Source organism: Mus caroli, chromosome 17 (genome assembly GCF_900094665.2).
Source record: "Mus caroli chromosome 17, CAROLI_EIJ_v1.1, whole genome shotgun sequence".
Taxonomy (NCBI): Eukaryota; Metazoa; Chordata; class Mammalia; order Rodentia; family Muridae; genus Mus; species Mus caroli.
This window is the reverse complement of record NC_034586.1, coordinates 10647844-10664135: the sequence shown is the minus strand read 5'-3', so window position 1 is coordinate 10664135 and position 16292 is coordinate 10647844. Positions and strand designations below refer to the sequence as shown.

The 16292-nt window shown below is 44.1% G+C and overlaps 1 protein-coding gene across 8 annotated transcripts in view; it reads right to left on the bottom strand.

Annotated features, from left to right (window-relative positions):
* Positions 1-16292, bottom strand: part of Ermard (ER membrane associated RNA degradation) — a 39960-nt gene that overhangs the window by 21976 nt on the left and 1692 nt on the right. For 6 of the 8 annotated variants that reach the window (XM_021186493.1, XM_029471368.1, XM_021186491.1 and 3 more), the window contains exons 4-16: positions 15141-15242; positions 14436-14525; positions 11993-12090; positions 11108-11244; positions 10209-10323; positions 9350-9452; positions 8921-8950; positions 8020-8088; positions 6286-6459; positions 3124-3207; positions 1160-1236; positions 527-652; positions 12-230 (exon numbers count right to left, since the gene is read on the bottom strand). In XM_021186493.1, coding sequence (XP_021042152.1) covers positions 12-230; positions 527-652; positions 1160-1236; positions 3124-3207; positions 6286-6459; positions 8020-8088; positions 8921-8950; positions 9350-9452; positions 10209-10323; positions 11108-11244; positions 11993-12090; positions 14436-14525; positions 15141-15242 — 1424 coding nt within the window. The remainder of the gene's footprint in view (positions 1-11; positions 231-526; positions 653-1159; positions 1237-3123; positions 3208-6285; positions 6460-8019; positions 8089-8920; positions 8951-9349; positions 9453-10208; positions 10324-11107; positions 11245-11992; positions 12091-14435; positions 14526-15140; positions 15243-16292) is intronic. The other 2 variants (XM_029471371.1, XM_029471372.1) reach the window with 2 other exon arrangements.

Below are 16292 nucleotides of genomic sequence, written 5' to 3'. Positions count from 1 at the left end.
AGACAGCCTACCTGCTGAGCATGCGCACATAGTTCTGACGCTGCCTTGAACGCAACCGACGCTCCACCCATTGCCTGTGTCTTAGCTGCAAAGAGGCGGTGACCTGGTCAGATACGCGCTGGCACTGGGAGTTGATGCCTCGGAGCACAACTAGAACTTCTAGAACGATTCTGGGGCAGAACAGCGTAGGAATGCGTGTGCTACAGAGTTCACTGAGCAGCTGGGACCACCTGCAAGTGACAGCGTAACAATCAGGGAACACACGGTACCAGAGAATGCCACTGCCAGCTCCTTTTTCCTGACTCTGAGGTGGCACCTCAGCAAGTGACCGGCAGGTAAAATGCAACGGCAGTGAACAGGGTACACTCGTGTGTGACTCACTAGATACACACGTGGTACCTGCACAGAGATCACCTAACCTCACCCAAGGACCATGTTTGGGGCCAATCCCAAACTGCTGAAATTTAGAATGGAAACAGTAAGTCTGCTACCATAAATTCCTCAGTTCTGCTTCTTCAGTACTCACTTCTCTGAGGGAAGACCATCCAAGCCATTTATAGCACAGGCACTCCCAGGCAGGTAGTGGCAGAGCTCACACAAAATCTTGCTAATTAAAGAGTTGCAGGCACATGCTTCAGAATTTCCTTCCAAACTGAAGAACGCACAATATTTAAAGGTATATTCCAATAATGAAGACTCCCTCATTACTGGTAATACAAAATTATGTCTAATGCACAGTAACCTTCATCTAACACTTGGTTTCCCCAACACAAAGGAAAATAGGTACAACAACAGGATAAAATGAAAGCTATGAGAAGCTAGATGCAAGGCACAATGCAGGTGGAAGGTGATCTGTGGCTTCTAGATTAGCCCTACTACAAGTGTGTCTGCTTTATTCTACACTCCCCTATCCCTACTCCTCTTCCTCCTAAGTCCAGACTTTCATGATGTCTGCTGAGCCCTGGTTGAAGGGAGCCTTATCTTCCAGTCTGTGCTCAACAGCCAACAAGCTGGGCCCCACAGTTCCCTTTCCAAAGGCTTTCTAACAGCTCTCTATAAGGAGGAAGATGAGCACTACAAAGGCCAGGCATGGTGCACACAACCCAGATGACATGAGCAACAAGCTTAGGTAACAGGCCCCAGCCCAGATGGCACGCACCTGCCTGTTTCCTGACAACACTCTTCTGGCGAAGGCGGCACAGGCCACAGCCTGAGGCTTCCCTCACAGCTCAGCACCTGAGAGGAAAGATTTGACTGCTGTAGGTTTTACAATATCCCAGAAAAATGTTTTCAACTGTCATAAATATTGAATCACTTTCTAGAAAATATTTGTAAAATGGTTACAGGCCGCATATTTGGAAACCATCTGGCAAGCTCAAGTACTTCACATGTTCAGCTGAGGAACAGTTCAAACCTTTGCTGGGCCTGAGACTATGAACATGACCCCTCAGGCCACAGGCAGCCTACCTCCCCTCCTCTGACCTGTGTGGCTAGCTTTGGCAAGTGTTGTGTGAGTGAGAGCACTCAGCACAGATGAGGGAGGCATGTCAACACTGTCAACAACTTGTCAGCGGCCACAGGAAGCCACAAAGCAGATCCTTCAGCAGGCTTTGACCATGATAACATGAGCAAATTAAGTGGCAGCTCTGTAGATACCACTGAATGTGAGCAATTTTCTGCAACAGCAGTAAGCAGGGCAATGACCGGGTTACAAAGCACAGGACTGTCGCCAAGTAGTAGACGGATAAGAGATGAGAGTCCAAAATAGTCAGGGGCTGCCAGAGGCCAGAGAAGAAGCCAGCGAAGGGAGGCTGTCTCCAGGCAGGCTGGAGACTCAGCAATCAGTCCACCATCCAGAAGCTTCCCTCCTGTCCTCCCTGTCTCTTTAAAATACCTGTAGGTAAGTTCTGGTATCTCTACCTTTCTAATGGTATCTTGGAAAGCAGACACAAGGAGAACACCATCCATGCTCCTGCCCCCAAACCACAGCCCTCTGGCACGGGGATGGGGCTGACTTGATGACCTGGACCTTCTCCCCCTCACTGCTTTAGTTGTTTCCTAACTGAAACACCCCTTCTAGAGAGAGATTTTTAAGACTCAAGAAACTCACAGAACTGACGAGATTCAAAGTCCCTCGCCAAGGTTATAAAAGCAGAAGGCAACCGCTGGGAAGAGGGCACTCCTGGCTCTGGTGTGCATCCTTTGTGAGTTGTCTCAAGTGCTGGGATGGTCTTCCCAGGCATCTAGAATCCCATAACTCCCTAAAGCTCACTGGTTACTGAGGCTGATTCAGGTGGACAGTGGCTTTGATCTGTTGTGGTGCCTCTCTGGGAAGAACAGATGTTTGCTCACCTCTCCCCACGAAAGGTCTCACAATGGATGTGTTTGTCAGCACTGGCCAGGCCTTGGTCTCTAGCATGGCCTCTCTAGGCCTTTCTCTGCAAGCATGTACCAGTTTATAGCAGCCTTGTGAGGGTGTACTCATCCATGTGCCAGCGTCTATGCAACAGCTATCCTGAGTGTGGTATTCATGGGGATTGTTCTTGTCCTGTCTCCTGCTATGTACAGAATAAAACATCTGTGGCCTGGAGAGATGGTACAGTGGTTAGCATCATGTACTAATCTTGCAGAGGACCTGAGTTCAATTCCCAGCACCTGTTGTGTGGCTCACAATCATCTCTAACTCCAGTTCTCAGAAGCCCCTGGCCTCCAAGGGCACAGGTACTTTTGTCCATACAATCTTCAAAAAGGAAAAAAAAAAAAAAAAGGCAGAAAACATTTGAGATAATTCTCAAAATGGAACTACCTGGTGGAAAGTTTGCTTAAAATTATGTTAATAAAAACTTATCTTATATGGTAGAAGATAAAATGACATCCCTTACTTGGTAAAACTTGCTTCTCTCTCTGGGCAGTGATCGGTCCCAGCAGCCACCTGTCATCCCTGAGACTCATAACTCTGAGACACAGAACCTGAGCTGCAAGCACAGCAGACAGAGCCACCTGACTAGACCCCACAGGAAATGACCAACTGGTCAGGAAATCTGATAGGACAAAGCCCTGGGACCCTTCTGATGCATCTGAAGGAGGAGTGGTGTCCCCCCTCCCACCCCCTGCCGTGCATACCTGTTTTTGAAGCTGGAAGGCTGGGTGGCAGCGAGACCTGTATCCTTCTGCAAGCCTAACCAGCAACTGTATTGCTGCTTCCTCCTGGTGTAGAAACAGTGATGTCAGTCGTTATGGGTCTGTGCTGGGTTTTGTGCCTTCTTCTGAATCATGCCAGTTAGAGTCGTAGCCTTCCACTACCTTCTTCCCAATAACTCTATTCAGCTGGAGCATGGTAAAGCTCTTCAATAAACAGGTTGACCTGGTGGTCAACCATAACCAACAAGCCGATAAAATGGAGCTAACCACAGTAATCTACAAAGATCACATGCACCCTGTCCATAGCATAGCAAAGCTACAAATGTATAAGGAGAAAAAGATCCCAAAATGAATGGAAAAAAATTTTAAGGACTGAAAATCAATACAATTAGAAGGAAATTACGTAACCATAAGCAGTTAATTGCTAAACACATAAATATTAAAAAATCATAAAGTATTAAAATAGTATATTCTAACTGATATAAATATACAACTGAATGTAATATATAACTGATATAAATGTGTGACTGAAAAGCCAAGTCAGTCACTGGAAACTACAAAAATGAAAAGTCAGGGAGCCAAAAGCTGGCAGAAGCCAGAAGCAGGGACTGCCGCGTTCTCAACGACACAGAGCAAATGACTGAAACAACAGCAGATTGAAATGCTGGGACATGAGCCAACCTTCACTCACTGACAACTAAGTCACAGCCACATCGTGGGCAGCATCCTCATAGCTGTGGTGCCAAGTCTGGGGTGCGTACTGGGACGGACAGGAGAGGGCACCCACTTCTGCCTTAGAAGGCAGAGGTAGCCTCTGCACAGAGGGACATGATGTGTAGAAAAGGGTCTGGCTGCTGTACTGAGAAAGGGGGGTGGGGGCTGACAAAGCAGGTGCCCCTCCAGGAAATGATGGTGATTTCTCCAAGTAATAGAATAACACTAAGTAAAAGATTCAAGACACATCTTAAGACAGAAAACTGAGTATCGAATGTGAAAACAGGAAAGGGTGTCATAGGAGTCTGTGAGCCTTAGAAGCCACCTTAGATGAGAAGGTGGCGTCCACACTCACCACAGGCCTGAAGTCAGCACATATTTCCTATTGATAATTTCTTATGTCTTTGACACAGGGTCTTATATATCCCAAGCTGGTCTCAATCTCTATGTAGTTGAGGATGACCTGTGAATCCTTCTGCCTTTACTTCTCAGTGAGGGCTGGGGCTACAGGTATGCGCCACCATAGCTGGTTCATGAAGGCTAGGTGTTCATGCAAGTTAGCAAAATGCTCTTTTAGCTGAGCTCTATCCTTAGTTTTTGATTAGTGTTCAATATAGTAAAAGATATCAGTTTCCCTACATGATGCTACACTATTCTCAGTTTATTTTCTGAGTCTGTATTTACTTTAATGACATAGCTCACGTGGAACACAATCAATGAAAACAGACAAGACAATTCTGAGGCCATAGCAATGGGAGTTTTCTTTAATATCTGGGAGGAACTAAACTCAGTAAAGAGCAGAGCTTCTAGCAGGAGAGCCCAGGGCTGGGCCCTGGTGACACAAAAGAGAGATATCAGTTCTCCACATGGCATTTGGAAAAGCTGCTAACAATTTCAACAAGAAAAACCATAAAGTTGGATTCTCTTCCTCACTCTCCAAAAGCACTAAATTCTACTTGGAGAAAATGGTAAAAAACAAAGCCAGAACAAACAAACAAACACCACTAGGGAAATTATGGATATGGTTATAATTTTTAGAATGCAAAGAAGCTTTCAAGAATGACATCAAAGGGCGGCTGGAGAGATGGCTCAGCGGGTGAGAGCACTGACTGCTCTTCTAAAGGTCATGAGTTCAAATCCCAGCAACCACATGGTAGCTCACAACCATCCTTAATAAGATCTGATGCCCTCTTCTGGTGTGTCTGAAGACAGCTACAGTGTACTTAGATATAATAATAAAATAAATCTTAAAAAAAAAAAAAAGAATGACATCAAAGAGCCAAGTGGTGGTGGCACACGCCTTTAATCCCAGCACTTGGGAGGCAGAGGCAGGCGGATTTCTGAGTTCGAGGCCAGCCTGGTCTACAGAATGAGTTCCAGGACAGCCAAGATTTACACAGAGAAACCCTGTCTCGAAAAACAAAACAAAACAAAACAAAACAAAAAAAGAGAATGACATCAAAGGCAGAAGCCAAGGAAAAGAAAAATCCAGAGTTAAAGACAAATAACAGGTGGCACATCACTGAAAACAGCAGAGAGATCAATTAACCAGAGGGAAAAACACCAGTGAGCATAAGATGGCAAAGGAACAACAACCATCAGTGAAAACAGAACAGAACATAGTCGTAGCTGCTATCGCCACAGGGCTTTACCTTTGAAACCCGCTAACACAGATGTCCACTGACAGTCCTTCAGCTCACCATGACAATCAGAGAATGTCATCAGTCAAAGGCACAGGGCACATATCAATGGAGACCACTTGAATAAAGGATGGTCTGCTAATGCAATGGAATGACAGACAACGAACAGAAAGAAGTGGCACAGCAAAGAACCCAAAATACAGCTAATGAGAATGCTGCAAAGGACAAAGCATTCCTTCCCATGCGGCTATCTGGGGACACCCATGGAAGGAAGCAAGGACATCCAACTTTTAACAGTTTTCATTTCTGGCACTGGGGATTCCTCTATGTCAACTCTGCTTAGACTTTTAAACAGTTTTAAAAATAACTGTCATGCATCTAAACTGAAAACAAAAGTCCTACCTCCACTACTACAGCTGAAGCTATTTTCTTTAAAACAACAAAATCATTAGTTTCAAAACTATAACTATCCTGTCCCATCAGTTTAGCAGGCACTTGTGGGCATATCCCACACTTGGCCAATCATGTTGTGTAACTTGCTCTTTGGTTTTTAACACTGACACTGCTATTAAGAACAGAGGCAAAAAAGGCATTTCAAAGAAGACAAATTATTTCAGCTTCAGAACCCAGACTTTCAGAGAATGTACACATGCATATATTCTGACAGGGTACTGTAACTCAAATTAAGATAAAAAATTATCAATAATCATATTTGAGAAATATGACATGCTCTTCCCTTGCTGGTGGTAGTACATTCCGCCAGCCACCCTCCTCCCTCCCTCTGTGGTACCTTCAGTTCTGACACTGTCCCCTTCTCAGTGAATCTGAGCAGCAGCACCAGGGAGAATGTGAGCAGCTGGCCTGCGGCCTCTTCTGGAAATTCATGTATGTTGATCTCGCCATGGCTTAAACGATCCCGGATACGAGGACCCTCCTGATAATTCAGGAAATCCCACAAGAATTCCTTGTAGAATTGACAGAGAAACATTCTGTCAGTGTTCTGGGCAGATGAAGAGTGAATGGCAGGGTTTCCTGGCAGTTCCTGGCTTGTTTATAAACTGATGGGAAATGCAAGTCTCAAAGAGGGCACTCACTCCATCCTGCAGCTGGAACTGTAGTGGGGAACCCTTGTTCAGTACAGCCTGCCTGTGGGGGGTGGAGGGGAGGGAGCACCAACCACCAAGGGAAGGGAAACAAACTTCCCTAAAGAAGCCTAAGTCACTGCTCTTGCTGGGAGGAGCATAACCAAGCAGCTGTCCCTTGGCCACTGCTTCCCCTGCATTCACCAAGGACTACTCCTGCATCTTAAGCCAACAAAGATGGCTGCTCCCTCTTCTAACACTACAAGGCCAAAGCCTGCCTCTGCCAGACTATGGGGGCGGGGTGGGGGTGGGGAGTCAGAAAAGCACTCATGTGGACTGACTGCCAACAGAGGAAGAGTCCAGGGTGTTGTGGATAGCACTGGAGCTAATTATATTTGATGTTAATTCTGATCTAAGAGGGACTTCAAACAAGGAATGAATCAGCACTCAGGTGATTTCCTGTAAAGCTGCTCCCCACCTTAATTTGTAAAATAAAGGAGAGCTGATGATTGCGCAGATAAAGGGAAGGTGGAGGGGAAGGTGGGGGGGGGATGGGAGAAGGAGATTTGAGAGAGGCAACTCAGAGGAGGAGGAAGAAGAAGAAGAAAAAGAGCGGAGCAGAAGCACGTAGCCTGGAGAAACGGCAAGTTCTAAGGGGTCTCATAAGATGTGGAAGATGGTAGTGTAGTGGTAGATCTGCCCAATCTAGGCACACAGCATGTATTCATATTAATTGTGTTGTTTTCATTACCAGGGTATATTTGGGATGGAGATTTACCACAACACCAGGGGATTCAGGATCAAAAAAAAATCAGCTAGATTAGTCATCTTACTGTCTGAGGGCAGGAAGGGTGTCAAAAATCACATAAGGAATGAATGGGGCGGATAATCCAGCTCTTCTCTCAGTAAGGCGGTCAGACAGAAAGTATCTACTGTAGTCTACAGAGAAGTCACTGTAGTATTCTTACAAAATATAAAATGCTGACTGAAAAATGGGCCAAAACATTAACTGTATCATCCAACACTTAAACTTTTTTTGGGTTTTTTTTTGTTTTTTTTTTTTTTTGGTTTTTCGAGACAGGGTTTCTCTGTGTAGCCTTGGCTGTCCTGGAACTCACTCTGTAGACCAGGCTGGACTGGAACTCGAACTCAGAAATCCGCCTGCCTCTGCCTCCCAAGTGCTGGGATTAAAGGCGTGCACCACCACCACCCGGCCAAACACTTAATCGTAAAGATATCTGACTGTTTTTAAGTTTTACAAATATATAGTCCTTTCTTTAGTAAAAATACATAGAATCAATAAATAAAAAGTATTTAGAAAGAGGGCAGCCAAATCATCAGGCACTCAAAAGCACAGAAGTGACAGCAGGCCGGCTCCTGAGCACACCACAAAAGATGTTCATAACCAGAAAGGCGCGAGACTGGAGATTCATGGGCTTTACCATGGCAGGCTCTCCAAGGAAACAAGGAAGCTGGTTGATGCTACCATCACTCATGTGTTTTGCCAGTATCTAGAACACCAAACATAGATGAGTCAATAAGCTGTTAAGCTGACACATGTACAAGAGTCATATATGTACACGTACAGAGACACTGATCTGTACACATACAATTAGAACATTTGTATTTCGAAAGTTGTTGCCCTGGCTAAAAATAGTTGTTCACAGCAGTGGTTATAGCCAATGGTGTCAATCTGCATTTTCCAACTTTGTGTTTTGAACAACTACAGAAATAAGATTAACAATGTTGGGCCTCAAAATTAACCTAAAATCTTTATTTATTTATTTATTTATTTATTTATTTATTTATTTAAAACAGAGTTTCATGTATTACAGGTTGGCTTCAAATCCTGTATCTACCTCACAAGTGTTGGGATTACAGGTGTGTGCCATCATGCTGGGTATATTCAGTGCTGGAGATTGCACCCACAGCTTCATGATTGCCAGGCAAGCACTGCATTCACTAAAGTATAGCCCCAGAGGTATAACTGACATCTTGCATGAGCTGCTTCTTCTTGCCTATTACCATCAACATCTTCCTGTAAGCATGCTACTTATAGTTAATCTTTCTGGTTTTTATTAGTAGTAGTATTTTAAATTCACTTATTTTACACGCATTGAGTATTTTTGCATGCGTGTATGTATGTATGTGTACCATGTGCATGCCTATACCCAGCTGTGGGCCAACATATGTGTGCTTGGAACCAAATCCAGGTCCTCTGCAAGAAAAGCACGTGCTCCTAACCTCTGAGCCACCTCTCCAGCCCTAATCATTGGGTTTTAATTTGTATCTTGAAAGAAAATACATTTTTTTCAAGTTTTTTTTCCAAGTTTGGCTACTTACTTCATCAAAGGTGGTATACAGAATTGTTGCCTGCAGAAAAGGGAAGATAAAAAAGAGAAACAAAAGGGAAGATAAAAAAGAGAAACGATTAAAAAGAACAGCAGTATTCTGCAAAATCAGAAACAATTCTGGCTTCAGAAAATGTTGATGCTTTTGCAACACCATGAAGTTTAAAGGGCAGTTTGGAAACAGAACCATCTTATGTAATCACAATTCAACTAAATATATGCTGTAACAGCAAATAAAGCACGCTCTGTGTGTGTGGTGTGTGTGTGTGTGTGTTGTAAGGGACTGAATCTGGGGTTTTGCACATATTATGCAAGTGATTAGCTAACATTCTGCATCTCCAGCCCTTAAAACTTCTAAATAGCCACAGACAATTGTCAACATAGTAACTGCAGTTTGAGTGAGTAACAGAAACACTTGTACCTCAGCTGTGAGCAGTCTATCAGGACACTTGTTAACTGCAGCAAACAGTCTCCTGAGTCCAGCTTCTAGCTGTGACAGCAATAACATGGTGCAGTCGGCAAACCTGGGGGACCAGAGTCTATTAGCAGGTGTCTCAGTTACTGCACTGCAGCCTCAACACAAAGAATATGGCATTGAAAAATAAAAGGATATACAACTTGCTAATGTGGAAGCAAAATACTAGGATCCAATTCTAAATAGACTAATGACTTTAAAACCATTTTTCTTTCTTTTTGGGGGGGAGGGGCATGTTTTAAAGCTTGATGAAACCTTTTTCGTAGTTTCAGTAGAACAAAATGTCATTAAGGATTTATAAACAGTGTATATCACTTCTGAGGATGGCCAGAACAGAGCTGCAGAGCTGCAGAGCTGCAGAGCTGCAGGGAGTAACTGAGGAAAAGTGAATTCAAGCATGAGGTCACCTGAGGATCAGTAATGACCCACTCACTGGATCTCCAGGCTCTGCCTCCCTGCAAACATGCTGTGCCTGGCCTTTGCATGGCTTTGTTTTGAGGGAATGCATGGCCAGGCTTGTCTGTCTTCCTCCCTGCCCACTCCTGGAGCTCTCTAATGATAGGTGCAATATCTCACTTATGGTAAGAGCTAGAAAACACTAAGAAGCTTACTCTAACAGCAACAAAAAGCTCTATCAACAGCACCAAGAAGATGACACAGAGCATCTCAACCAGTCAGGGCTGGTCTCAGTCACCACAGGAAGGCGTTCTGCACTCAGCCTAATCTGAGAGGGCTCACCTCTACCCCCTCAGCATTGCGCAGGCCTCTCATCTAAGCACCAAGAGCACCATGCCACCCTTGTTACCTGCGCGACTTGAACTTGCTCACGGCCATTTCCCAATATGGCAACATGATTTTTAATAGGAAGTTGGATTTTGTCATCACTGTCTCTAATGTTGACAGTACCTCGTAAGTCACACCTGTAAAAGAGCAAGTATCTTCGTAAACACAACCATAGTCAGCAACGGAAAGATGTCAGGAACACATGTGGACAGACATGTCAACCAGCCAGCACCCTGGGACAGATGAACTGTGGCCTGAGGCAGAGCATCTCTAAAAAGGGAGAGCACCTGGCCTACAGCTACAGTAGAGTGGCCTTAGGAAGTTGCCAAAAGGAAAAAATGGGCAACTGGATCTCTTCAGAGACTTGGGCAGCAACTGAGAGTGGGGCTCAAGCGAGTTGAGGACACTGACCTAGAGGAGTAAGTGGTAGTCTCAGAGCCAGGCACGGTGGCACACACCTTTAATCCCACCACCTGAGTTCGAGGCCAGCCTGGTCTACAAAGTGAGTTCCAGGACAGCCCCATGGCTATACAGAGAAACCCTGTCTCGAACCNCCCCCCCCCCCAAAAAAAAAAAGAAGTAGTCTCAGAAGATACAGCAATTTTCTACTATTGGCACATCTGATATAATGGCCACTTGTACAGATGTAGACAAGGTGAGAGGAAAGAAGAACAGATACCATGAATGCCCCCAAGATTTCTGAATGGTAGCACATCTGAGGAAGAGACCAGCTCTAGCTGTGACTCTCAGGGCCAATAGCATCCAGAGCAGTGGGAAGGGGTGAAGTTTAAAAGGGTCTTCCAATAACTTACAGAGCCATCTTGGCAACGGCAAGCGCATATTTCACCAAGAATTCAAGTCTGATACTACTTGCAAAGTGCGCAAATACCTTTATGAAGACATAGTAAGGGGGGAACTTGCCAGGAAAAACAATCACATCCTCTAAGTTTGTGAGTGTTACAAAAGGTCGATGTGCCAATGTGGCTTTTGTGTGGTGAAGGTAACTCTTCAGTAACTGACCCAGTCCTGCCGTCAACAGCAACATGGCTGAACAGTATCTAGGGAAGGAGACAGAGAGCCCCTGGAAAATGAACAGAGCCACATACAAAGAACTCTCCTTAAACAGAGGTGTTAAAATTATGCCAGGGGGATTGAGATGGATCAGCAGGGAAAGGCATCAATAGCCAAGCCGGATGCCCTGAGTTCAATCCCTAGGCCTGCATTTGGAAAGAGAACCATTACCCACTATTTCCCTTTGACTTCCACACAATATGGGCATGAATAAATGAATGTAAAAAAAAAATTAAGGGAATTAAGAAAGGAAACCATCAAACTTCAGAACTCTCCATGGATGGAATTAAGCTGCATAATAACCAGGAAGGCTTTCTACCTATCCTGGCACCTACACTTGTTCCTAGGAGCAAAGGCACTGAAACACTTTCTGTCCCACCCCAGCTGCTCTGCTGTTGATGGACAACTTGACCATCCATGTCTCAAATATTTTGTCTTTCACAAAGAATCCTTCCTTCTTGTGAAATTCAAATACAGCAAATTCTTTTTTTTTAAAGAGTTATTTATTTATTTATTATTATGCATAAGTACACTGTAGCTGTCTTTAGACACTCCAGAAGAGGGCACCAGATCCCATTACAGATGGTTGTGAGCCACCATGTGGTTGTGGGGAATTGAACTCAGGACCTTCGGAAGAGCAGTCAGTCCTCTTAACTGCTGAGCCATCTCTCCAGCCCCAAATACAGCAAGTTCTTAAGCAGATTAAGGAAGAAAGTTACTTAAGCAGCAACTCACTTTGGAGGAATATCTTGAGGGGAAGCAAAGCCATGCCACAAGACGTTTCTCAGGTTGAGTCCGCAGGGAGAGCCGATGAAGACTTTTAGTACGTCCATCTAATGCAGTAAGACAGCAGATTACGGAACCATGGAGTAAATCAATTCAAGCCTAAAATGTTTGCTTTCTCCCTTAGACCTAAGAAAGCCAGCAGCTTCTGCTGGTGTTAATAGGAACAATGATGAAACTAACATGAAAATGTTAGTACATTTTTATTCAGTATGTGCCAATGTCTAGAGGTCAGAGGAGAACCTGAGGGAATTGATTCTGTTTCCACCAAGTGCATGCTACGATTTGAATTGTTGTCAGCCTTGGTGGCAGGCACCTGCCCCCAGTGAGCCATTGCACTGGCCTGAAACCAACATTTACTAAGCGGTTAACACATGCTAGACACATTTTAGTTAATGAGTCATCAACTCATTTATCCCTCGACCCACCGTTGAGGAAGGCAATAATATTTCCCCCTGTGCATATAAAGTAACACAAGTGAAGAAGATGAGCCCAGGGTTTCAGAAACCAGGACCGGCAAAGCAGTCCTAGGGCTAGGAGCTAGCCATGCACTCAGAATGTACAGCTTTAACCACTAGACATCAGAGGCACCCAGGATCTGGACACAGCAGAAAGTGACAGACACAAACTCCATACCAGGCAGCATGGGCCTATATGGTAAAAAGGATGAGAATAGCAGCTCCAACTAGGCTGTATCCAAGTCCTGTGTTCCTGCCTGCCTGCACAGACTCGTGAGAGAGAAGACCAGTCAGCCCTCAAGGGAGAAAGGGAAGCAGTCTTGGTTTATGTGGGCTGCTGCAGAGCAGAGTGAAAACTGCTTTCTGGGCCTCTCAAGCAGAACCAGCAGATGAGAAGCTCAGAGGGGTTTAACCCAACATCCATGTCAACAGCCACATCTCTCCGGAGCAGCCTCAGAACTCTGTTCCCTCCCCCCATTTTATATACCACTTATCAGCAGCTAAGAAAATCATCTAGAACAATTTGCAAAACACAAGAAAATCAAGAAGAGGGAAGACCAATGGGTGGATACTTCATTCCTCCTTAGAATAGGGAACAAAATACCCACGGAAGGAGTTACAGAGACAAAGTTTGGAGCTAAGACGAAAGGATGGACTATCTAGAGACTACCCCACCCGGGGATCCATCCCATGATCATCCACCAAACCCAGACACTATTGCATATGCCAGAAAGATTTTGCTGAAAGGACCCTGTTATTGCTATATGAGGCTATGCCGGTGCCTGGCAAACATAGAAGTGGATGCTCACAGTCAGCTACTGGATGGAACACAGGGCCCCCAATGGAGAATCTAGAGAAAGCACCCAAGGAGCTGAAGGGGTCTGCAACCCTATAGGTGGAACAACAACATGAACTAACCAGTACCCCCAGAGCTGTGTCTCTAACTGCCTATGTAGCAGAAGATGGCCTAGTCGGCCATCATTGGGAAGAGAGGCCCCTTGGTATTGCAAACTTTATATGCCCCAGTACAGGGGAACACAAGGGCCAAGAAGTGGGAGTGGATGGGTAGGGGAGTGGGGGGGGGTATGGGGGACTTTCGGGATAGCATTTGAAATATATAAAGAAAATATCTAATAAAAGAAAAGAAAAGAAAATCATCTAGAGGACAAAAGTGTCCATTCGGAGGGACATGGTTAATGGGAATAAAATGTGTTTAATGATTCAGTAAGCAAGAGTCCATACTCCAGCCTCAGCTCAGGCTTTCCACCGAAAATTATTTTCAAGCTGGCCAGAGAGTGAGCAGGGGGTGAAGGTACGTACACTGAGGATGGTTTCTCAGCCCCAAATGTGAATTTGGTGGATCTCTGGTACAACTAGGATGGCTGTTCTGGTCTTCTGCCTCTCTGAGCTGCCTACATGTCACCCTTTAGTTCAAAGTCTCTTGGTTACAGTCCCTCTAGAATATTCTAGAAACTATAAAGGCTACATAATAATAATAACAACAATAATAATGTTATATAGTATATATAATATAACACACACATTATGCCACTGTAAGTCTGAATGGCTGCAAAAAGCATAAATTCCTACCTGTTAAAAACACAAGTATTTTAGGACAAAGATATAATACTACCATTCCAAAGTGGTAAATATAGTCTATGGTGATTTAGTAATATCATTATGAATATTTAAATTAACAAAGTGATATGCTTCTAACTGCCTCTCTGGCTGGACTTTATGGCTATTCTATCATTATCAAATCTGGGAAGAGAAACCCTGTGGAATATGTGGGAGAGAGACAATTCCAGAAGGAAGAGAGACGAATACACTTAATCGGTTAAACAGTTAATGCCTTCCCAGAGTACTTTAGCTTAGGAAGATCAAAAGCACAGCTCATGCCAGCTACTCTATGCTTTATGTATAATTTGCATACTTACCACAGCATGTCCAAAGACTTGTGCAAGCTCTGCAGATGCAAGAAGATCTCTTAGGAGAAAGGGGCACTCTTTCCCAACCAGTAAAAATACCTAAACAAAGAAATCACATAATAATTACATGATAATCAGCAGTGATAATTTTTAAACAGAGCATAATGAATGAAGTGTGGTACAAAGAAACAAAGAAAAGCAGTTAGACACAGATTTCCTTTCCTATGTGTGTGTTTGTGTGTGTGTGTGTGTGTGTGTGTGTGTATATGTGCACATGCCCGTGCACACATGCGAGTGCTCTCAAGCACATCTGGCCTAGGGGCCAAAGAAAGGCAGAATCCTCCATCCCTCTCCACCATATTCCCCGAGACAAGGTCTCTTATTGAAACTGGAGCTAGAATGGAGGCCAGAAAGCGCCAGTTATCCCACTCCTGTCTCCACACCATCTCCACACAGGGTGGTGTTACAGGAGGTGGAAAAGCAACCATCCATAGCTTTTTATTGTTTAAACACAGGTGCTGTAATCTAAGTTCAGGTACTCATGCTTATGGAGCAGTTGTGTTTTTGTTTTGTTTATTGAGTCATTTCCCAGCTCAAAAGAACTAGGATTTCTTAACTATGTACAAAGAGAATCGTTGTATGTTACAGAAAAACAGTAATAAAAATCAAGAGATCTGAAGTCCTGTGTTCATCCATGAGGATTCTCACACTCACGTCGCCGAGGGCTCGCTCCAGACAGGAAGCTAGTTTCATCACGCCGAGGGAGACGGCAGCAGGCTCTGAGCTTTCCAAGGCATCAAGTATCTCAAGAAACAACTATTCAGAGGGAGACACACACTAGAGCTCAGAGTCAATGAAAGATGTTTCTCAAAGCAACAATAATGTTTATTCAATTACTACTTCCGAACTCAAGCCTCTTAAGGTTTGAAGGTTTAAAACTTTTGGAATAAAAAGAGTTTAAATTGGAAATACTATAATAAAGGAAATTATCTGACACCTAACGGGTTCTTTGGGAGTTCTTTAAATGTTTGTTCAAAGCACACATTTGGTGATTTCCTATAATGGTTTTTGGTTTGGTTCCTCTAGAAAGCAGCTTCCCTCACCGTTCTAGAGTCAGGCATACTCCAGGTGCTGCATTATTATAGTCCTTTAACATGTCAAACGAAACACAGGAAAGGACAAAACGCAAAGCACACAAGATCTGCTACCTTCTTTTCAATTCCCTGTTAAGAAAGCAAGCGCCTACTCTCTGATCTCCTAACCTTGTCATCTCCCTGGGAGGTCTGCTCTATATGCTCAAGTAGACTTTATCTTCTAAAGCCAAATAGAGCCCAAAAGTTGTTCAAAGTACTACCTTCAACTCAGGCTTCAGATACAAACTGCTTTGCCTTCTCTTGCAGTCCCTGGGACCTCTTCAAACTTGTAAGGTATAGTGAGCATAGTGAAAATGCTTTTTATACATGGAAAAATAACTTAGTCAGGATCCCCACTCCACCCAAAGCTGTACCTGGTAACCAGAACTCAGTGACATCACCCACTCAAGATAACCAGACACAGTCCTAGAACCCCATGACGACCACTGGACAGTATATAAACAGAGACTAAAAGCCGTGCTCTGCTCTGCACGTCTGGAGAGATGTCACTGTGCTCTGCCCTGCAGCTGGAGAGTCTCCCTAGAATCCTGACCCTCAAATCAGAGACTTATGTTAAAGAAGGGACCTGAGCTTCAGCTAAGATATGTCACATAGTTAGGGAGATAGGCTTAGGGCTGGAGTTAGGAATTTAGAGTATGAATATTATGTGATGACCCTTGGCACAATAAAATATAACTTCTGTTAAAGTAACTACGTGTATCTACCTGCTTGC